Source organism: Marmota monax, unplaced genomic scaffold (genome assembly GCF_021218885.2).
Source record: "Marmota monax isolate L192 unplaced genomic scaffold, Marmota_monax_Labrador192_F-V1.1 WCK01_AAM20220418_F8-fsc00133, whole genome shotgun sequence".
Lineage (NCBI taxonomy): Eukaryota > Metazoa > Chordata > Mammalia > Rodentia > Sciuridae > Marmota > Marmota monax.
In genome coordinates, this window is record NW_026694821.1 from 5,222,386 (window position 1) to 5,246,925 (window position 24,540).

At 39.6% G+C, this 24,540-nt stretch overlaps 1 protein-coding gene across 2 annotated transcripts in view; it reads right to left on the reverse strand.

Moving 5' to 3' along the window:
• Nt5c3a (5'-nucleotidase, cytosolic IIIA) overlaps nt 1-20,589 on the reverse strand; it is a 56,785-nt gene extending 36,196 nt beyond the window's left edge. Inside the window, exon 1 of one of the 2 annotated variants that reach the window (XM_046426033.2) lies at nt 20,234-20,589. In XM_046426033.2, the coding sequence (XP_046281989.1) occupies nt 20,234-20,371 (138 nt within the window). In that variant the 5' untranslated portion in view covers nt 20,372-20,589. The remainder of the gene's footprint in view (nt 1-20,233) is intronic. The other variant, XM_046426034.2, reaches the window with a different exon arrangement.
• Nucleotides 20,590-24,540: the final 3,951 nt, after the last annotated feature.

Below are 24,540 nucleotides of genomic sequence, written 5' to 3' on the forward strand. Positions count from 1 at the left end.
AGCTCAGGGAAGCTTTATCATTAGGAACATAACTAACCTACAAATATGTAAATATATATTATTTTATCAGCACTCTCTCTCTACTCTGCAGGCAATATTTCAGCTTTTTCAGTTACCGAATTAGCATTCTGTATTAAGCACAACACAAAAAGTTTTTAATTGCTTTTTTTTTTTTAATTTATTTATGTGGTGCTGAGAATTGAGCCCAATGCCTCACACATGCTAGGCAAGTGCTCTGCCACCAAGCCACAAACCCAGCCCCTTGTTTTTTCTTTTAGAGATCAGGTCTTGCTTGTATTTTCCAGTCTGCAACTCCTAGACTCAAACCATCCTCCTGCCTCAGCCTTCCAAGTAGCTGAGATTACAGGTATGTACCACCCAGCTCAATTTTGTGTCGATTTATCCTAAGGAATAGGTCAATGCACAAATATTTTGTTGCAAGGAAGTTTATTACAAATTTGTTTTATAACACTGGGATACTGCAGACCTCAATGCCAATACCTAAATGATCAATAATATAGGAGAAGCCAGTGCAATGATGCACACCTGTAATCCCAGCTACTCAAGAGGCTGAGAGGCATGAGGACCAACAAGTTTGAGGCCGACCTGGGTAATATAGTGAAACCCTTAACAAAATTTTAAAAGGTTGGGGGAGGGGCTGTAACAATACAGGAGGAATGGATAAATTGCAACCCACACATGAAATTTAAAAATTAAGCATCTCTTGGGCTGAGGATATAGTAGAGTGCTTGCCTCCCATGCATAAGGCCCTAGGTTCAATCCCCAGCACCACATACACACACACACACACAAAAAAAAAAAAATTAAGCAGCTCTTAAAACTTATTATGAAAAATAACTAAATGTATTAAATTCTAAGTACCTGACATTCCTCATTCCATGTAATACTTAAAATAATCCTAAACTGGGTATAGTGGTACACACCTTTAGTCCCAACAATTTGGGAGGCAGAGGCAGGTGGATTGCAAATTCAAAGCCAGCCAACTCAGCAAAACCCTGTTCCAAAATTTAAAAAAAAAGCGGGGGAGGGGATGGGGATGTGGCTCCCTAGTAAAACACCCCTGGGTTCAATCCCCAATGCCAAAAAATCAAAACAAAAGGAATCTAGAAGGCATGTGCTATTAACATCCTCATTTTACAGTAAATTAAAGCTTATAGCTGGTAACTGGCAGAAATGGATTAAAAAACAGGCTTCTCTGACTACAGAATCCATTCCTGCAGATTACTAGATGGTACACATACATTGAAATGTACATGGTGTACTACTGAAATATATAAAATCTACATGGTACTCATTGAGACATACATGGTCTAGTATTGTAAGGAGCCAAAAAGTTGAGTATCTAAAGCAAGAGCCCTATTTTGGGAGGAAAAATCTTTGTATAAGAATGTCTAAGGAATGATAAACAAATGATCATATCAGTGATGTGTTTAGGTGCCATATGTATTTTATTTTTTGGTACTAAAGGATGAATCCAGGGGCACCTTACCACTAAGCTACACCCCCAGTCCTGTGGCTCAAGTGGTAGCACACTCTCCTGGCATGCGTGAGGCACTGGGTTCGATCCTCAGCACCATTAAAAAAATAAACAAATAAATAAAGATATTGTGTCCTCCTTAAAAAAAAAAAAAACACTAAAAAGTAAATATTAAAAAAAAAAAGAAAAAGAAAATGTACCACAAGAAAAGAACAAGGGCATAAGAGAAGCATAAGAAAATGAATTTTGCTTCAAATAATTTATTATTTTCAGACTAGATACAAAGAAGCAAGAAGTCATAAAAACAGGTTCTTTAGCAGCAGGATGGACTTTGATCTCTGTTCATAATGAATGCACCCTGTTGATTTGGAGCTTCCTTATTCATTATCATACAAACAGAAACCATTCATATTGCTCTTATTGGCACGCTCCAGATTTTAAATTAATATACAAAAGAGCAGAGAACTTCTCATACAGGACTCAAATTCCTGCAAGATTATTTTCCTCCCATTATCACACTGAAATTGGAAGTCTGTTTTTATTATTAAAAGTATGGATGTCTTTGTCAATGGAGAAAGGAATATATACTCACACTTCTGAATAACTAGTCAGAGCTTTTTACATACTGTCAATTATTCAATGAACCTGAAATGCTGAAAATTACCACTTCCTATTTTGCTACCAAAACGTTTCTCAGGCTGGATATGGTATGGTGGTACATGCCTATAATACTAGAGACCTGGGAGGCTGATATAAGATTCCAAGTTCACGGCCAGCCTCAGGAATTTAGCAAGATCCTAAGCAACTTAGTGAGACCTGTCTCAAAATCAGAAATACAAAAGGCTGGAAATGTAATTTGGTGATAAGCACCCCAGGTTCTATTCCCAGTACCCGCCCCACCCCACCCCCCACCCCACCCGCAAAAAAAAAAGTTTCTTTGAAGCCGGACATAGCAGTGCACATCTATAATTTCCGGGTACACCTATAATCCCCGCAACTCAAGATACTAAAGCAAGAGGATCATAAATTGGAAGCCAGCCTCAGCTATTTAGTGAAACACTGTTGTAAAATAAAAATTAAAACTGCTGGGGACCTAGCTCAATGGTAAAGTGCCCCTGGGTTCACTTCTGAGTACTTTTAAATGAAAAAGTGAAAGAAAAAAAAAAGGGACATATTTGTACACAACCCTTGACCCCCCCAAATCCATTTAAACAATCACAGACAAGTACAAACACAGTAGCTACAAATACATTCACTGATCCATTGTTTACTGTAATGAAAAATGGGGGAAAGCCGACACAGTGCACACGCCTATAATCCCAGAGGCTCCCAGGCTGAGGCAGGAGGATCACAAGTTCAAGCCAGCCTCAGGAACAGCAAGGTGCTAAGTAATTCAGTGAGACCCTGTCTCTAAAATACAAAACAGGGCTGGGGAGGTGGCTCAGTGATCGAGTGCTCCTGAGTCCAATCCCCAGTACCAAACAAAAACAAAAACAAAAACAAAACACAACCCTAAAAATAATGGGGGAAAACTATCTAAAATGTTCAACAATGAAGAACTGGCTAAATAAATTATAGTAAGTATTAAATTTGTGATCAGGGAATAAATTAATTAGAGAAACATTATTAACAATGTCACAGTATGATGTCATTTGTAGAAAAACTATACTTAATTTTCATATACATAGAAAATAACAAAAAGGGGACTGAGGATGTAGCCTAAAGGAAGAGGGCTTGTCTAGCATGCATGAAGCCCTGGGTTAAATCCCCAGCATCCCAATAAATAAATAAATAAACAAACAAAACGAAAAGGGGTTGGGGATGTAGCTAAGTTGACAAGGTGCTTGCCTAGCATGCATGAGCTGTATGAGGCCCTGGATTCAATATCTAGTACCTCCCTCCCCCGATCTCCCACAAAAAAATACAAAGAAAATAAAAGAAGCACATGTAGTACAATGATTTCTTTAAGGCTGTGAAAATTATAAATTACTTTTATTTATCTAAATGCATTAATCATTTTCTACAAACCTTTTTTAATTTTGTGGTGCTCAACATTGTAAGACATAAAGACTCAAGGGAAAATAGATATTGACAATGGACAAATTCCTTACAAATGATGGATCACAATTCAAGGACTCATGAGACCTTAATTATTAAGATTTTCCTTAGGACATAGTGTTACAAGGCTATAATACCAGCTACTCAAAGGCTAACATACAAAGATTATAAGTTTGAGGCAGCCTAGGCAATTTAGCGAGACCCTGTCTCAAAAACAGCTTGAACAGAGTCCTGGGTTCAATCCTCAGTATCGCCCCTGTCTTCCTAAAAAAGACTTCTCTAAAGCTATGCCACATGATTGCAAATCCTTGAAAGTGAACTGCAGGAGTTAATATTTTTTGAAATCCACAATGAATCATATGAACTGAGCACGTTTTTTATTAGGGAGGATTCCAAAGTGATTCAAATGTATGTGGAAGCTTTATGCTTTATAATAACTATGTTTCTCATACAGTTTTAGTAAAATTAAATATCAGTAGCTTAAAATGAAATCTGAGGGCTCCAATAAAGGAATGCCTATAAATAATGCATTTTATAAATTCATTATTTAATTGAATGTACTATAAGAGAGTTCTATATCTAACAGAAAGTTAGACAAAATTAGCTGTAGTACAGAAAGCAGGGCATAAGAGAATTAATATTTACTGAATAACTACTATGTGGTATAAACGTTTTTTGCTACATTAGGTAAATCTTAACCTGAGAAGACACTACTAAGAATATAATTCTTAATATATAACCCTGAAGAGTCAAGGGGGCAAGAAGTATTTAGGCAAATTGTCTCCATTCTAAGATAACTGGAAACTGGGGCTTAGAAAAGTGAAATATCTTGTCTAAGGATAAACCATTAAAAAGTAGCAGAGCTGAAATTTAAAACAACAGATTTATCAACTACTAAGCTCTCACCCATAATCTCATATTTTACACCACTGTCTAGTAATAAAACCACAGATTATATGTTTTTTTTTTTTTTTCAAGAGAATACTTAGAAGTCAAGCACAGAGGCACACACATAATCCCAGCTACTCTGTCTGGAAGGCTGGGGCAGAAGGCGTATGAATTTGAGACCAGCCTCACCAATTTAGTGAGAGCCTGTCTTAAAATAAAAAATACAAAGGGCTGCAGACATAGGTTGGTGGTAAGCACTTGTCTAGCATGTGTTAGGATCTGAGTTCAATCCCAGTACCAAACAAAAACAGAAAAAGATGTTCTGATCCAAATGTGTCTCTGCTCCACTAAAGTACATGAATCAATCTGTACTGAGATGATGTTCAGATTTTTTACATCTTTGAGACTCAGGCCATAAAATCAGAATTAAATACATATACATACACAGAGAATTACAAAACAGTCATGGAATGAGAGACATATTTTCCCACCTTACCAAAATTTGGAACACAAAGACACACACATATAGTACATACAGTTGTCCCTTAGTATCCACCAGGCATTGGTTCCAGAATCCCCAAAAATGCCCAAATCCAAGGTGCCCAAGTTCCTTATATAAAATGGCACAGTATTTGCATATGAAATACATGCATCCTCTGGATATTTCAAATCATTTCTATATTACCAATAATACCTCTCAGAATGTAAATACTGTATCAGCAATTGTTATACTGTATTTTTTTAGGGCATAATGACAAGAAAAATGTCTTTATATATTCAATAAATAAACATAATTGTTTTTTCAATTTTTTGTTTAGGATTTGAGGATAAGCCATCCCCAAATATACAAGGTACACACGCACAAACACACACACACAAAGTTGTGCACAAAATACAATAGGAAACATCTATATAACATGTAGTTTGGAAAAATTTAAGAATTTTAAAGATCAGGGCTGGGATATAGTTCCATGGTACAGCACGTGCCTACCATGTACAAGGCCCTGGGTTTGATCCCCAGATCAAACACTTTGATCCTTTTTTTTCCTAAAGAGAAAAAAAATTAAAGATCAGCCATATATTGATTGACAAAATTACCCAGAAGGAGCAACTTTCCCTAAAAGTTTCAAAGAGAGTCAAGATTAGACTGAATGCTGACTCTGCTACTCACTAGCTACTTCCTAAGTAAAAAAAACCAAAAAAACAAAAAACAAGTCCTAACTAGACCGATTTCTTTTTTGTTTTTATTTAACCACTGAGCCCCAGCCCAGCTCCAGCTAGACTGTGTTTTAAGGACTAAAAAGGTAAATATACAGGGTGAACTCAATTTAACCCTAAGGTTAAAACCTATCAGTTTCTATTTGCTTTCTAGTTCTAGTTCTCCTTTTTTCTTAAGTCAACTAACAGTGAGATTGTTTTGCAACATTTCAATATACTATAATGCTTTGGTTCTCAACTTGATCCCGTCTCCCTTCATCAGAATAGATCCAATAACTAATTCCTTTGGAATTTTAGGGTGGTGAGACCCTATCTCAAAATATTAAAAAGTGAGCAGGCACAGTGGTGCACACCTGTAATCCTAGTCACTTGAGACGTTGAGGTAGGAGGATCACAAATTTAACCCCAGTCTGGACAATTTAGTAAGACCCTGTTCTCAACAAAAACACTCTCTACCCAGTGGTAGAGAGCCCACGGATTAAATCCCCAGTACGATAAAAAAAACAAAACACTACCACTGAGGCACAACCCTAGCCCCATCCCTTTTTATTTTAAAATGGGGTCTCACTAAGTTGCTGAGGCTGGCCTCAAACTTGTTATCCTACTGCCTCAGTCTCCCCAGTTGCTGGGATTATGGGCATGTGCCACTGCCAACACAATTTTTTAAAAAAGGCTTCACATAGTGATCATACTCCACTGTTTTGCAAAAAAAAAAAAAAAAAAAGGCATAAAATCAGCAATGATTATGCAGTGAAATAGGGATAACAAACTGATCTTGGTTTATGGGTAAGGCTGCACAAGCATAAGGTGATCTTCTTTTATTATGATTTGTTTTCTTTTTTCTTTGGTACCAGGGATTGAACTGTGTTTAACCACTGAGCTACATCCCCAGCCCTTTCTAAAATATTTTATTTAGAGAAAGGGTCTCGCTAAATTGCATAGGGCCTCACTAAATTGTTGAAGCTGGCTTTGAACTTGCTATCCTCATGCTTCAGCCTCATCAGCAGATGGGATTACAGGCATGTGCCATGACCACTGGCTGTTTTTGTTGTTTGTTTTTTGAGACTGGTGCTATGTTGATCAAGCTGATTTTAACTCAGGGCTCAAGGGATCCATTCTCCTGCCTCAGCAACTTTTGGCTGGGACCACACACCTTCAGTATAGCACCTGGCAGATTATGGTGTTTTGTTTTATAAGTAGTACTAGCAATTGAACCCAGCGCCTCTCTCATGCTGCCCAAGCATTCTAATTTATTTTAAAATAGGATCTCACTAAATTGTCCATGCTGACCTCAAACTTGCCATCCTTCTGACTCACTCTTCCCAGCCACTGGGATTACAAACAGTGCCACTGCCTCCAGTTATATTATGGTATTCTTAATTCTGTATGCCAAATGGCTGAACAGTTGAAGTAAGGTAAACGAGAGCAAGTGATGTGTTCAGGCTGTGGAAGAGATAAAATGAAGATAGGAAGGATCTTGCAGGCAACATTATCTTCTTCCACTTACTTACAAGAAGGAACTTGCTAAACAAATTAAGCAAACCCTCAATCAACTACTAAACAATTTTGAAATGTACAAGCAACTTGAGAATGAGGAAGAAAGAGACATAACATAGCAGTAGATTGCTTGCCCAGCATCAAACAGGCCCTAGGTTTGATCCCTAAAGCCTCCAAAAACAAACAAACAAACAAATAAATAAATAAAAGACAAAAACAAAAACAAAGAGAGTGGTGTGCGCGCATGCACCCCCCCACACACACAGAGAGAGAGAGAGAGAGAGAGAGAGAGAGAGAGGGAATCTGAACAGGAAGATAAACAAAGCCAGTGGCCCACACCTATAATCCCATCAATTTAAGAGGCTAAGGCAGGAGACTAACAAATCTGAGGCCAGTCTCAGCAGCTTACCAAGACCCCATATAAAAATTAAAAATAAAATAAAACAGCTAGGGATGTACCTCAGTGGTAGAGCACACCTGCGTTCAATTCCCAGTACAAAAAGAAAAAGAAAACCTATGGGAAAAAAATGACAAAATGGCATTTAAGTCTGCCATGGCTGAAGGTTGTCATACTTGGTTTAAATTTTATAGATTGTTTAAGCAACTCTGGGAGTTAATGAAAGAATAATAACACAAGAAAGATAACTGTTTTCTAAAACTTATTAAAGACAGCCTAGTCACATCACAGCTCTCTCATTTACCTTACTTCAAATGTTCTACCATTTGAGATACAGGTTGGAAGCAGAATTAAGAATACCATAATATAATTGGAGGCAGTGGCACACATTTGTATAAAACAAAGTTGAAGAGTAGAACTGTGCCATGGAGAGAGAAGCCTGCCACCTGCTGACAGAAAAACTGTGTTGTACAGATTTCCCTGGTGGCTGTTTTTAAGTGTAGGAAAAAACCTGCCAGGTAACACATTTTAAGTAAATGTTTATACTGAAGATACAAATTATAATCTTTAAAAGAGAATAAGGATTCCCCAGCACAGTGGCACATGCCTGTAATCCCAGTTATTCAGGAGGATCACAAGTTTGAGGCTAGCCTGGACAGCTTAGTGAGATCCTATCTTAACATTTTAAGGGGAAGGTCAAAAACTCTACCACTCAAAGGGCTGGAGTTGTGGCTCAGTGGTAGAGCACTTGCCTGGCATGTGTGAGGCCCTGGGTTTGATCTTAAGCACCACATCTACTGACAACTAAAAGATATTAAAACAATAACAACAAGAACTCTACTTCCCAGTGTGAGGGAGGAGTTGAACTCCTGACTGGCAAAGAGTACAGAAGGTGGACCTCAGTTCTCCTAGTAGACCTCAAACTGCAATAAATTTGGAGACAGCATTGTCTCCTTTATCTTTGCTTAGAGATAAGCCCACTCTCTCCTTGAGAATGCTGGCTGGCTGTTTGAGTCTCAGGTTGTTTTTACTTTACTTTACCCACTTCCACTCTACTGTCATTTGTAATAAAGTTCTCTTGCATGGTAAAAAAAAAAAGGGGGGGGGGATGGGATGTGGCTCAGTGGTAAAGCACCCCCGGGTTTAATCCCTAGTACCATGAAAAAAACAAAACAACAAAAATATTGAGAACATTCAAACTACTATGAAAATTAAGAATAACCCAAAACACTGCAAAAATTATAAAGTCCTATAGAGTTTACCTCTATAATCTGTCTCTTTTCTGTCTTCCTCTTTCTACTGCTTCCATAGCTTTTTAGTGTACACTTGGCTCAGCTACCAGTTTAATCATACTAAAAGGCATTCCAGATTATGTCACTTATTTTAAAAACCATATGCAAAGACTCTTCAGAAAATTTACCACAAATATTCTCATAACAAAGATACTGTGCAATGTGACCACAATATATTTTTTTTAATCTTGCCTTTAAAAATATGAAAGTAATATAGCCAGGCACAGTGGTGCACACCTATAATTGCAGTGGCTCTGGAGCCTGAGGCAGAATGATCTCAAGTTCAAGTCCAGCCTCAGTAACTCAGGGAGACCCTGTCTCAAAAAAATAAAAAGGGCTGAGAATGTGGCTCAGTGGTAAAGTGCCCCTGGGTTCAATCCCCAGTAACCTCCCCCACCAAAGTAATACATGCTCAGGATATTTTAAACAGTGTGAAATGGTATTTATTTATTTATGTGGTGCCAGGATTGAACCCATTTTGCCATTTTGTCATTTTTTTTCCCATAGGTTTTCTTTTTCTTTTTGTACTGGGAGGACCTAATCACTGAGTCACATTCCCAGCTCCTTTTTTGTTATTTTATTTAGAGATGGTATCTCTGAGTTGCTTAGGGCCTTGCTGAATTGCTGAGGCTGGCTTTGAACACATGATCCTCTTGCCTCGGCCTCCGGAGCTACAGAGTATGAAATGTTAATTAATGAAAAGATTGAAGTCTCCTCAGACTCATTCTCCTAAATTCACTATCACCTTTAACAACCATAAACAGTTCAAATGTATGCTTCCAAAATTTTCCAATGGCACACAAACATGTATATTTCTTTTAGAAGCACAAAGGCCATACAACTTGTTTTTTCCCTTCAGTCACTTTCTCTTTCTTTCTCTCTCTCTTTTTTTATTAAGACATTGATGGGGGGCTGGGGCTGGGGCTGTAGCTCTGTGGCAGAGCACTTGGCTCACATGGATGAGGCACAGGGTTCAATCCTCAGCACCACATAAAAATAAACAAAATAAATGTATGCGGTCCATCTACAACTACAAAAATTTTTAAAAAGTATATTTTTAAAAAGACACTGATGGATCTTTATTTTATTCATTCATTTGTATGTGGTACTGAGGATCGACCCAGTGCCTCACACATGCTAGGCAAGTGCTCTACACTGAGCTACAACCCCAGCCCATTGGTCACTATCTCTTGAGTTTCCGAAAATGTTAACTTACACAGATTTATTTTAAGTTACACTCATTTCATTATGTAAATCCATCATGAGTCATTTAATCAATATATGTGAATTCAATACAGTAAATGAAAGTGCCCATTTTTCTACATCCCCATCACCATGCTTTCTCTTTTATATGGTAATTGTCTGGCAACCCTAATTCTGAGTATTTATGAGCAAATAACCATAAAGTTTCGTGACATATGAAATTTGCACTTTGCAGGTGGTAAGAATATGGATTGTATGAATGGTTTATTTCAGCAGTTATCAAACTTAAACATGAACTGGAATCAACTAAGGACAGTTTCCTCAGCCCACCCGCAGTTGCTTTCAGTTTGTCTGGGATGGGGATAGAGAGTTTGCAATATCTAATATGTTCCTACCTGAAGGTGGGTAGAGAGCTATTTTTATGAAACACTGGCATGTGGGACAGTATATATATTTTTTTAATATTTATTTTTTAGTTGTAGTTGGACACAATACCTTTATTTATTTATTTATTTTTATGTGGTGCTGAGGATCGAACCCAGGGTCTCGCATGTGCTAGGCAAGAGCTCTACTGCTAAGCCACAACCCCAGCCCTGTGAGTCACTATATTTCAAAATAAAGTTCAACCCTTCTACCAGTGAGCTACATCCCTATCCCTTTTTAAATTTTATTTTGGGGTAGGGTCTAAATTGTAGAGGCTCGTATTTGCCATTCTCCTGCCTCAGCCTGAGTAGCTGGGATTATAAGATTACAAACATGTACCACCACATCCAGCCAACAATTGCCCTACTGAGGGAAATCATGTCTACCCCTCATCTACTAATCAGTGGCTAGAGCTGTTAATCCAAGGATGGAAAGTAGAAAGATTTGAGGATGTGATGGCTTTTGGCCACTGTTTCTGGACAAATTTAAATGTTAGTAACCAGTTCCAAGGAGGTTTCATCTATAATACAAATGAATTAATAAGAAAAGAAATAAGAAAGGGGCTGGGGTTGTGGCTCAGTGGTAGAACACTTGCCTGGCATGTGTGAATCATTGGGTTCGATTCTCAGCATCACATAAAAATAAATAAATAAAGGTCCACTGACAACTAAAAAAATATTAAAAAAAAAAAAAAGAAAGAAATAAGAAAGCCCAGGCATGGTGGCACATGCCTGTAATCCCAGCAGCTCGGAAGGAGAGGCAGGGGGATTGTAAATTCAAAGTCAGCCTCAGCCTCAGCAATTTATCCAGATCTTAAGCAATTCAGCAACAACCTGTCTGTAAATAAAATATATATATTTTAAAAAGGGGCTGGGAAGTGTGGCTCAGAGGTTATGTGCCTCTGGATTCACTCCACAGTACCAAAAAAAAAAAAAAAAAAGAAACAAGAAAAAGAATCATAGAACTGTAATTGTTTTAGGAGGTAATTATTTTTAGCTAACAAAAACAGCTCATTGAGATAAAATTTTTCAGTAAAGTTGAAAATGTGGTTAACTTGTGGCATGAGGAAAACGCACAGGAAATGTGACAAATGTGATTTGAAAGAACAAAGTCATATGGCCTGTTACAAATATTCCCATATTTGGAATATTTATTTCAATGTTTATAAACACTGAAAATCCAGGGATTCAAGGTGATCTTGAATATATGCACTGTCAATGTTATGAGTTTAATGTACTTATATTTTATCCAAACAGCACTAATTGAGCGCTGGGGACTGGGGATGCAGCTCAGTGACAGAGCACTTATGAGGCCCTGGGTTCTATCAGCAGTAGAGGAGTTGGGGGGGACCTACATGATAGATACATGATAGTGTTAATTCACTGATACAGCAGTTTAAATCTTATTCCCCCCTCCCTTTTCTAAATATAGGCTCAGTAATAGGCTTCACAATACAGCACAAAGGAAATATCTGATATTATGTGAAGATAGAGGAAAGGAAGAAGTTTTGCTAGAAGTTCATCTCCTGGAAAGAAATATGCTTATGTTTCAAAAAACAGCACCCTGCCAGGCACAGAGGCACATGCTGTAATCCCAGCGTCTCAGGGGCCTGAGGTAGTAGGATTGCGAGTTCAAAGCCTGCCTCAGCACCAGGGATGTGCTAAACAACTCAGTGAAACCCTGTCTCTAAAAAACAAAATAGGGCTGGGGATGTGGCTCAGTGGTGAGCGCCCCTGAGTTCAATCCCTGGTACCCCCTGCAGCAAAAAAATGGGCATATGGCTTAGTGTTAAAGCACTCGCACAGTCCTGGGTTGTGTGAGGCCCTGGGTTCAATCCCTAGCACCACAAAAATAAGTAAATAAATAAATAAATAAAATGCAAAGAGTCACTTGCTGGTTTTCTCCATTGTTTTTCCAGTGGCTGCTCAACCCACTGCAAGTCACAGACCAACTTCTAACCTTGGAGCAGACTGACAGTGCTGATTCTGCCCCTTCCTGGGAACAATTTCCATTACTTCACCTCTAGCAGTTTTTGACTGTCCTTACTGAACATGCTTTAAATGTTGGCACTGCCAAATTTTCTTCTTCTTCTTCTTTTTTTTTTTTGTACCGGGGATTGAACTCAGGGGCACTCAACCACTGAGCCACATCCCCAGCCCTATTTTGTATTTTATTTAGAGAAAGGATCAACCTGAGTTGCTTAGCGCCTCACTTTTGCTGAGGCTGGGTTTGAACTCGGGATCCTCCTGCCTCAGGCTCCTGCAGTGCTGGGATTACAGGTGTACAATACCACACCTGCTGACTTCTCCTTCCTTTTTGCTATAAAACTATGGATGAGAAATCATGTCTTTCCTGGTATTATGTTGACAGGCTGGACATTTGGTAGATACTACTTCTAGTACCAGTATATCGCCAGAGTTCCATGCTAACATTTTCAACTGCTGTTGGTAATAACAGCAAAAGGTATATGTATATGTATGTATGTGTGTGTGTGTGTGTGTATATATACATTCGTTCGTTCGTTCATTCGTTCGTTCATTCATTCATTTATGTCATTTCTACTTGGTTCTGCCTGTCCCCATTCCAGTACTGGGTGGTGAACTACTGAGCTACATCCTCAGTCCTTTTTATTTTGAGACATGGTCTCACTAAATTGCCCAAGCTAATGTCAAACTTCTGATCTTCCTGCCTCAGCCTCCCAAGCAGCTGGGATTACAGGTGTGCACCACCACACCTAGCTTGATTATTCCTTAATCACATCAAATTTAATGACTTAACATGAACTTATTATTTCATATTTTTCCTGCCTCCTTTCCCGATTGCTCTTCAAACTTGACCCTTTCCCTGCCTTCTATCTTGGTTAACAACATAGTTAGAATCAGTGCTTACCCGGTAACTTTAAAATCATCCTTACCTATAATTAAAACCCTTTATTTAATGATTATAAATAATAAACTCTCAAAGATAGTGACCATGTTCCAAGCACTGTTATCTCATTCAATCTCCACAACTAACCTTTAACTAACTTTAAAGTTCTATTATTATATTCCAATGAAGAGGAAAAAAATGGAAATCAAAGAGGTTAAGTAACTTACAGCTTAATAAGTAATAAAGACTAAATTCAAAGCCAGGTTTGCATTAGTTCAGGGTCTGTGCTGCCACAAAGTTCTGCTGATTTTATCTCTAAAATGTTTTGTCTTCTGATTCCTTACTTCTATCCCTACTGCTAACTGGGGTGGTTTAAAGTCTCAATCATCTTTCACAAGGAATAATGCCAATAGTCTCCCATCCCATTTCCTTCCTTCCAGGCTGAACCCCTACACTAAATTATCTTCACAGAAGACTTTGGATAATGCAACTGTCTTGTTTAAAAACAAAGGGTTTTTGTGAGATAGGTACAATTATTATCACTGGGTTCAGTGATAATAATTCAGTTCAGTTTTTTAGCCAGCACCAAAACCCAAAAACAAACATATACATAGACACAACACAAACAAACTATTCATGAATCTTTGCTTCCTTCAAATTAAGGGGCAAACTATTTAGAATGTATTTACAAGATTCGTACAGCTGGGTTTTTTATTTTATTTATTTATTTTTTTTGTAGTTGTACAAGGGTAGTTGTAGATGGACAGCATGCCTTTATTTTATTGATTTTTGTATGCAGTGCTAAGGATCAAACCCAGTGCCTCACACATGCTAAGCAAATGCTCTATTACTGAGCCACAATCACAGCCCTACAGCTGAGTTCTTTATCCACATTCCCTATCCCATTGTCCCCCAGTATACATCCTTTCATGATGCAGCCACAATACTTCTTGTCCCTGTGCCTTAACTCTTGCTCCTCCTTGTACCTTTGATACCCCTTCTCTATTGGTTGTCCTGTTAAATGGCTGATGGCTTTGCTTAACTGTCAGTACAATTCTGTAGTATAACATTCATTCTAAGCAGATTAAGAAGTGACTTACTAGTGTTTAATAGCACCACCTTCCAATTTCTATTGAGCTTTGTGGATAAAAGCCTTGTTTCTCCAAAGCTGAGGTGTGGTTCAGCGGTAGATCATACATATATGGGCCCTGCATTCAATCCTTAGAACCAAAATAAACACATAAACAAATAAAAAGCACTAACTCCACATTTAAAAGACCAGATGGTTTAACCCTTGGCAACTCATTTCTGTATCTATAAAAATGGAAGGTAAGAGTGGGATGTGATAATAATTGTACCTATCTCACAAGGAATGCACCACATTAGATCTAGGTTTGGGCAACATATTAAATAATAAATATTAACCATTATTATTATGGTTGTTTTACTTAAAAGTCACTTGCATTTCTCCTATCCTATACTGTAAAATATTTGAGGTCTGCTACTGTGTTTCATGCACCTTTATATCCCCTAAAAGTGTTTATTATCACATGCTATAGGCACTGCACAAATGTTTGTTGACTGAATGCATTTTTAATTGAATAATGTCAATCAGTTCACTGACACTCATATTCATCAGCTTTGAGATTATGAACATTTACAAGTTTTTAACCTAACATTCATATTACCCCAAAATCACAATAAACAAAGAAAATGAAAGACCTACAGAAAAAAGTAGAAAGTAGCCAAGACCCTGCAGCACAACTTGTAATCCCAGCTACTCAGAAGGCTGAGGCAGGAGGTTTACAAATCTGAGGCCAGCCTGGGTAACTTAGCAAGACCCTGTCATAAAATTAAAAACAAAATGGGCTGTGGATGTAGCTGAGTGGTAGAGCACTTCTGGGTTCAATTCCTAGTACCACAAAAATCCAAAAAACAAAACAAAAAGAGCATGAAGTTACTTATATATCCCAAAAGCCACAAACAACTTCACCTTGAGAAAAAAAAAAAAAAAAAACCCACAAAATATTAGTTCAATAACTAAAATGATCCAGTTTTCTAAAACATATTTTAAAACCTAAGTAATAGATATAGGACAATGAAATACCTTAGATTTAAGTCTCATCATTGTTCAGTGAATAGAAGAGTATAAATAACTTGCTAGATTAAAAAAAAAAAAGAAAAAAAAAAAACAATGAATCTGGCTAAGATGTATACAGTTTACAAATATTCTAAGTCTTGTGTCAAGGACTTACTGGCCTTGCTCTAGAAATTGACATAGAATGAAGAAATTACATTGAAAGAAAAATTTTAAGTCTACAGTCTACACCCTGAATGCACCAAAGATCATCTTGAAAGAAAAATTTTTTTGAAAACAAATAATTATAGGTGTCTCACATGTATAATCCCAGTGACTCAAGAGACTAAAAGAAGGATCTCAAGTTCCAGGCCAACCTCAGCAACTTAGCAAGACTTTGTCTCCAAATAAAAACTAAAAAGGGCTGGGGACGTACCTCAGTGGTTAAGTACCCCTGGGTTTAATACCTAGTACCAAAAAATAATTAAACAAATAAAAATAAAATAAATATTTGAAGGGCTAGGGCTGTAACTCAGGGGCAGAGCACTTGCCTAGCATGAATGAGGCACTGGGTTCAATTCTCAGCACCACATAAAAGTAACAAATAAAACAAAAGCATGCTGTCCATCTACAACTGCAAAAAATAAAAAAATAAAATAAATATCTGAATCTAGTGATATAAATATGATTACATAAATAATTATACAGGGGAGAACAGACCAATATCCTGCATAGAAGAATTTCTAATAATTTATGTAGATACTCTATCCTCAAGCATGTGGAGCATTGCTGCCCATTCTGAAAGTGGATTTCTCAGAGTGACTTCATTCCAAAGAGCAGAGCATGGAAGGAGGGGAAGGAGAAAGCCCACAAGCACTACCTCAACCAGGTGATGAGGTTAAAGCTGTTGGTTTGATACTACGGACCCTTGATATGTGATGAAAATAACATGGTCTTCCTCCTCAAATCCTCAAACTCAGTTAATCATAAAGAAAAAATTTTAGACAAAACCCAATTGAGGGACATTCTACTAAATATATGACCACAACTATTCAAAACTGTGAAGAATGGCTAGCAGTGTAGCTGAGTGGTAGAGCATGCTCTACCCCCAGCACAAAGAAAGAAGGAAGGAAGGTAGGAAAAAATGTGTGTGGGGGAGGAAAGAAGACACAATGAGTAAGTATACGGAGCTATGCACACAGGGGATCCTGGGACAGAGGACATCAGGTAAAAACAAAGGAAATGTGAAAAAGCAAAGTTATTTAATAAATATCAAATCAACATTTATCCATTATAATTAGTTATTAATTATAATAAATGAACTATTAATTAATTATAACAAATGTATTTCTAATTATTAATTATACAAATTATAACAAAATGTTCTAAAATAAAGTTCACTTAAAAAATGAAGTATCATTAAAAAGAAAAAGAGGTCTATGCCTGTAATCTAGTGGGTTGGGAGACTGAGGCAGGAGGATCCTGACTTCAAAACCAACCTCAGGAAATTAGCAAGGCCCTAATCAACTCAGTAAGACCCTGTCTCTAAATAAAATACAAAAAGGACTGGGGATATGGCTCAGTGGTTGAGTGTCCCTGGATTCAACCCCTGGTGGTGGGGGGGGGGGAGTATCTGAGCAGAGTATGGTGGTGTATCCTGTAACCCCAGCTACTCAGGAGGATGAGGAGGGAAGATCACAAGTTCAAGGATCATAAGTTCAAGATCAATTCTAAGAAACTTGATAAGACCTCTCAAAAAGGGGGGGAGGGGTGGGAAAGAGCAGGAAATGACCTTCAAAAACCTATTATCAGTATTAGACATTTTCAAAAAAGATAGGAGAGGTGGCTGAGGATGTTGCCCTATAGTAAAGCACCCCTGGTTTCCATCCCTATTACAAAAAAGGGGGGGAGAAGTTTTTGACTACGATAAAATTAGTAATCTTAAAGAGACGTGGGGCATAAGAAAGAAATTTATTCAAACCTGCTCGATTAATAGGTAGGGTAGTTGATACATAGTCTCAGGTAACATGCAAAAGGATGACGGATTAGACTTGGAAGGAAAAAAACAGCCAACTTCAGGCTGGGGTTGTGGTTCAGCGATAGAGCACTCGCCTAGCATGCTCGAGGGCCTGCGTTGGATCCTCAACACAACATAAAAATAAGTAAACAAAATACAGGTATTGTGTCTAACCAAAAATAAATAATAAAAAAACAAAACAAGGGCTCGGGTTGTGGCTCAGCAGTAGGGCGCTCGCTTGGCACGTGCGAGACCTTGGGTTTGATCCTCAGCACCACATACAAAAAATAAGTGAAAAATAAAGGTGTTGTGTCCAACTACAACTAAAAAATAAATAAAAAACAAACAAACAACAACAACAACAAAAACAGCCAACTTCATTTAAAGTGGCTCCTCTTATCTCTGCTCTGAACATTTCTAGCATGTCTTCTGACCGACTTCCTCTATATATTTAGTTTGCTACCCCACAAGAGATTTCCGCTGAAGCATGTACATCCCACTTGCAACTCCCCTCCATCTCTCAATTAAGGACTGGAAGAGCAGGGCATGGTGGTGCACACCTATATCCCAGTGACTGGGGAGGCTGAGAAAGGAGGGTCACAAGTTTTAGGTCAGCATGAACAACCTTATTGAGACCTTATATTTCAAAATAAAAAATAACAAGAACTGGGAATATAATTCACTGGTGGAGCACCCGACTTCAACAGCAAAACAAAACAACTGGAAGAGAAAACGAACCATTTGCAGCAAGTCCCAGAAATCATTTATTTTCCTATCCCACTTTGATTAGGTAGTTACCTCTGGTTGCATTAGCTGTGAGTAGAACTATATATGTCCACTGGACATTCATGGGTTTGGATGGCTTCTTGGAGGTAAGAGATCAGGAGATAGGCAGAACAGACCCCCTGTAATAGTTATTAACCAGGACCGAAACCCACATTTTGGGCCTCCCAGTCGAATACTTTTCCTATCTGAATAATCAACTTATTAAAATTACTAAAGCGCACAATGGCATAAGCCTGTAATCCCAGCGAATCAGGAGACTGAAGCAGTAGGACCTCAAGCTCAAACCCAGCCTCAGCAACTTAGAAAAACCCTGTCTCAAAATAAAAAGTGCTGGGGATGTTTCTCACTGATTAAGCACTCCTGGGTTCAACCCCAGGTTCCAAAACATTTTTAAAATAATTTAAAAAAATAAAATTACCGAAGTTAAAAAAAAAAAAAAAAGCTCTTTCCAGATTTTCCATTGAAAAGCTGCTAGCAAGACACACACATGTCACACTCTGCATTAAAATAGTGTACTATGTATACATGAAAGATTTAACAAATTTCTACAGTACAAATAAGCAAAAGTTAGCATCCTTGAAGAATCTTCATTATTTTTCACAAAGAAAGCAAACTCTTCCTTAGGATTCTCTGAAGGACCTGTCCACAGTTTAAATACATATAGGAAGATAGGGCAATTATTTTCTCACATAAGTAGAATAAACTTTGGTTTTGGGGCAAAGGAAAGCTACTGATGTTCACTAACCAGGACAAGAAGAATAAAATGAAACTTCTGAGACAACTTTGTTACTCTAAACTTACAAAGGTAGAGAAATAAGGTATAATAACCTAAGAATAAACCAATTCAGAATGTAGTAATATTATTGGAATATGAAACACATGTTTTTTTTTTTTTTATTCCTATATTCAACCTTGTGCCATGGAGACCAACAGGTTTTTTTGTTTTTTGTTTTGTCTTGGTACTGGGGATTGATCCCAGGGGTACTTTACCACTGAGCCACATCCCCACCCCTTTATATTTTGAGATAGGGTCTCTAAATTGCTAAGTCTGGCCTGGAACTTGGGAGCCTCCTGCCTCAGTCTCCTGAGTCGCTGGAATTACAGGTGTGTGTCAACAGGACAAACCATCTCTTTTATTAATATCGTTACTATTCGTAACAGTAATAGATTCTCACCTTATTTGTCATAAACACTTGATCCCCAGGTGTTCACATGTACAGCACACTATCAGGAGTATATTTAGGATGCACTCCAGTAAATATATTAGACTTCTCATAAACGTGGTTAATCTAAACAAACAACAAAACTGAACTAAACATACCCAACTTCGGAATAACAAATTACTTACAATGCACCTCAAATGGAATTCTCCAGAAAAAAATGTTTAATAAGGTTGGAAATTTCAAAAAAAAAAAAAAAAAAATTCAAACATTTTTGCAAGAGCTTTGGAGAAAAATGAGCACAAGGACACTTCGCGGGAATTTGACACATGAAGGAATAACATTCAAATACAAAATAAACTATTCTGAATTCCTACTGGTTGGGCTGGCATTTCTTTAAAAACAGTGAAGATGTTACATTTTCATAATGTATTTCATGGCAGCCCCGACATAAAAACTCCTCTTTAGTAATTCGAACTGGGTTAGTTGCAACGGTTTGAGCAGGTGCAGTCCAGAGAAAGACTTGCAGTTTATCCTTTTATCTCTTGAGAAACGGGTTTTGCAGCACGAGGTAGTTGCTCCCTGGAGCATCTATTCTCTGCCCTGTTCGTCCAAACGGAGAAAACAAAGGACTCGATCCGGGAATCGAGCCCAGGTCACCAAGCCGCGGAGTTGCCCCGCGCGGGACCCCGAAGCTGTATGCCCCTTAGCTGGCGAGGCCCCAGCCTGATCGATTACGCACTCGGCGCCCCTTCGCACTGCAGCAGCGGCACGGTGCTGGCAGGCGAGGCCGGACGGACAGCGGCGTTGGTCCCTTACGCACTCTCGGGGCGCGGGGCCCCCACACTCACCATCTCGATGATCTTGGTCTTGCGGCCCGTCTTCCTCTTCAAGGTGAATATGTACTGGGCGAGCACCACCCCCGCCACCAGGGCGCACACGCTGGCGCTTGCTACCGCGCCCACCCTAGCCACGGCTGCCCGATCCATGGACAGGCCCTAGTGTGCCGTCCGCCCGGAAAAGTAAAGGCCACTAGCCAAGGCTGCGAGCCTCGGAAGCGCGGGAGCCGTGCACACCGCAGAGGCACGACGCCCCGCCCAACGCGCCGCTCTACGCGGGCTCGCCCCGCAGAGGCCCCGCCCACGAGGACCGAGGGGTGGGGCCTGCGCCCGGATCCCCCGTGGGCGGTGGGGCTTTCCCACAGCCTGGTTCTAAGGAACTGCCACAAACAGAGAGAACTGAGCTAATTCTCTCTGCTGAAATCTAGTAGGCAGTGCTAACGAGCTCCGCCCAGTCGACATCGGATTCCAGTCGCGGCCCACCCAGAAACCGGTCTCCGCCTCCTGGGCCTCAGCCTCTCTGGACTACAGCCCCCAGTAGGCTGCGCGGCCGCAGCGTGTGACTTGCGCAGTAGCGTCCGTTGTAAAGTGCTATGACAACAGGGCGAGGGCTTGGAGTTAGGCTGGAGTGGGGAGGTGTCCCTTCCGCTGGTCAGCCGTTTTCTGCTATCTTGCTCTCGCCGCCTCCTGCATCTTTCCCTCCTCTGTGTGAGCAGCGGGACTTACAGTTGTTCTCGCCTGCCGGTCTCTTCCAGGGGATAAATGTTTCCCCTGCTTGTCTTTGGGGGGTGACGGGATACAGGGAAAGCTGGGCACGATGGCGCACGCCTGTAATCCCAGCAACTCGGGCGACTGAGGCAAGTTCCAGGTCAGCCTCGTTTAGCAAGGCCCTAAGCAATGAAGTGATATCTTGTCTTTAAAAGTAAATAAATAAAAAGGGCTAGGGATGTAGCTCAGTGATAAAGGGCCCCTGGGTTCAAAATCTCAGTTCATCCTGCAACGCCCCCCCCCCCCAATAGGAGAAAAACAGTTTACATACGTGCTTATGGGAGGGCCACAAAAATACGACACTTAAAGAAATGGCCAAGTGATTGAGGTTTATATATCATCCTGAGCCACTGAAGGGAAGAAGAATCTGACGGTTCTGTTACTGGCTTGGTGGGTTCTTGTGCCCTTCATCAGTAGAATCAGATATAAAGACACAACTGCATTGGAAACAAGAGTAAATTCGAACTTCTTGATCTGGCAGAAGGGAGAAACAGCATTGGCCAAGAGAATATCAAGCTAGTTTCAAAGAGAGATAGTCTGACAAACGTGAAAGGTGGTAGGAGTGGCGTTTTAAGTGCTTTCAGTAAATATCAACCTTGAGGAAGTAGTCAGTGGTTCATCCTATTGACAGTATTTCATACTAATGCCATGTCCTGGATAAACATCCTTTCCCCTGTGATGAGGATGAGTTGACGTAGCTGTTAAGAGAACATATAGGCGAGAAATGGAAGAAAACACAAATCTTGGAGGTCCCAGGAATTTGCTGTTTTATTGACTCCTCAACAGTTTTATTCATTATGTTGTTTGACCTTGGATATTCAGGGGGAGAGTATCTTGGTTTTAGTGATGCACCTAGTTTCTGATGCTGACAAGACAGTGAATAAGAGGATAGGAAAAGGCACATAGCATGCTCTGAAGAGCTAAAAAGCCATGATTTAAGGTGGGAGAGCAAGGAAAAGCACATCCCTGGCTTTCAATAGATAAGAAACTATGAGTTAATGTTCCTGGAGTACCTTTGCTCTTTTGATATGTGGGGGAGCAAGTTTGAGGGCACAAGCTGTATCATTTGACCCCACCCCCAGTTTTTACTGTTAATCTTAAGGGGGTACTGCTTTTCATGATGGTCCTATAAGGGATGGTGAAAGAAAATTATGGGCTGGGCTAGTGGGGCATGTCTGTAATTACACAACTTGTGGGGCTGAAGCAGGGATCACAAGTTCAAGGCCAGCCTCAGCAATTTAGCCAGATCCTATAAAAAAAAAAAAAAAAGATTAGAGTTGTAGCTCAGTGGCAAAGCACCCCTGGGTTAAGGCCTCAGTTTAAAAGAAGAATTACGTGAGAAGTAATATATTGTGACTAAAGAAAGGTTGCCTTGTGCACATGCAAGTCTTGGGGCTGAGAAGTAACTCAGTGGTATAAAGTTGTAAGAAGTAACTCAGGTGATAAAAAGTTGTCTATTTCTTTTTTTCTTTGTGTGTGTGTGTGTATGCGCATGCGCCAGGGAGTGAGCTCAACCCTATTTTGTATTTTATTTACAGATACTGAGTTGCTTAACACCTCACCATTGCTGAGGCTGTCTTTGAACTTGCTATCCTCCTGTCTCAGCCTCCCAAGCCACTGGGATTACAGGCGTACACCACCCAGCAAAAGTTGTCTATTTCTGATATAGACACCTTTACCAATGAAAATGTCCTTTATGGATGTAAATATTATCTACACAAAAGAAGTTTCTTAATTTAAACAGTTGAAGAGGAGTAGTTAAATATATTTTGCTGCTTTAACTGGTTCTCTATCTCATATTTTATCACTGAGCTATATCCCCATCCTTTTTATTTTTATTTTTAGTCAGGATCTTACTGAATTGCTGACAATCTTCGATAAATCCTTGAGGCTGGCCTTGAATTTGTGGTCCTCCTACCTCAGTCTTGAGTCACTGGAATTACAGATGAGTGCCACCACCCCTGGCAAATAAGATTTTTAGATTTTTTTTTTCCAGTACTGGGAATTGATCAAGGGTTTCTCACATGCTAGGCAGGTACCCTGCTGTTACTGAAAACTTGGTCCTTGTCCCCAATACTAATTCATGCCAATTTAATAATGAGGACACAGTTGAGAAAAAGGAAAAAGAAGTTTTATTGCTTTGCTAGCAAAGGAGAAGCACAGAGGACCCCCATGCAATTTAGGTGTGCTCTGATAGTAGGAGGAGGAAAAGGTGTCTCTTCCGAGGTGTGCCCTGATGGAGTTTTGAAATTCACTTGTTAATTTGGGAGATAGTCACTTCCTAGATCTTCCAGTGACATCTCCTTCCTGTGGTAGTTGTACACTGAAGGATCTGTAACTCAGCCTAGGAGAGGAAAAGGTAATCTTGTTCCCTCCCACACCCCACCTCCACTCCCTGGTTAGGAGAGAGGGTGTCATGAGGGGGCAAAATTGTGATGTGTATGCAGTCCAGGGAGAAATAAAGAATGTCCACATGCTTCTGCCCCTTTCAATGCTTTATTCACTCAAATTACTCAATACAATTTCACTCTATAGGTTCTTAATCAAGAACACACAATCCTTAATGTTAGGCACAGCAATAGACATAATCAATTCACAGCAAACAATTCTATATTAATAAATTCACAGCAAACAATTCTAGATTAATTCTAAGCACTGCAAAACACACTTAATCATGACAGGCTAATGTTAGACATTTCCTCTGCATGCTAAGTTCAAAATTCTTAAGCCTTAGGCTTTATGTCCAGTAGATGCACACTCACACTCACTAGACCACAGTGATCAGGTCTGAAACCAAGGCAGACTTTTCCTGATGTGGAGGGGACAACTGGTTGAGGAGAGGGTCCTAGGGAGAAGTTACGGCTCTCACCAGGGTCCAGATGAGGTGGTAGAGTTAGAGAGCAGTAAGGATCACACAGATGATCTGGAAATGATGACAAGTAATGGGATGTCAGGTCCTCATCAGGCTCTCCAGCTCAAGTGCATCCTTGTTTCAGCTGGCTGAATCCCTGTTCTTCAGCTCTATTATTTATACTAATCTGGGGGGCTTTTGACCCCTGCTTTCAATCCTTATCAGCTACAACTGTATTTCTCCATGACATCATTTACCCTGGGGTCAGAAACTTCTGGTCTGACATCTCCACCCTGATCTTTCTTCGGCCTTTCCCTCTTATCAGGCAAAGACAGCCTGCCAGGGGCTCTACTCTATTTATCAGACTAAGGGGAAATAACTTGTCTGAGGCCATACTGGAGGGCTCTGTGGGTGTGCCTGGTGAAACTGCAGGTTTCAAACTGTAATTTTTAAAATGGAGTTGCTTAGGCTCAGGCCTAAGGCCATCCTCACATTGGGAGAGGAGGGAAAGAAAGAAAATGTCCCTTTTAAAATAAGGAGTGAGCCTTGCAGTGGCACACTCCTGTAATCCCAGCAGTTTGGGGGAGGCTGAGGCAGGAGGACTGAGTTTAAAGTTAGCCTCAGCAACAGCAAGGTGCTAAGCAAAAATCAGTGAGACTGCTGCTGAAAGCTCAGTCCTTGTGCCCAATGCCAATCCAAT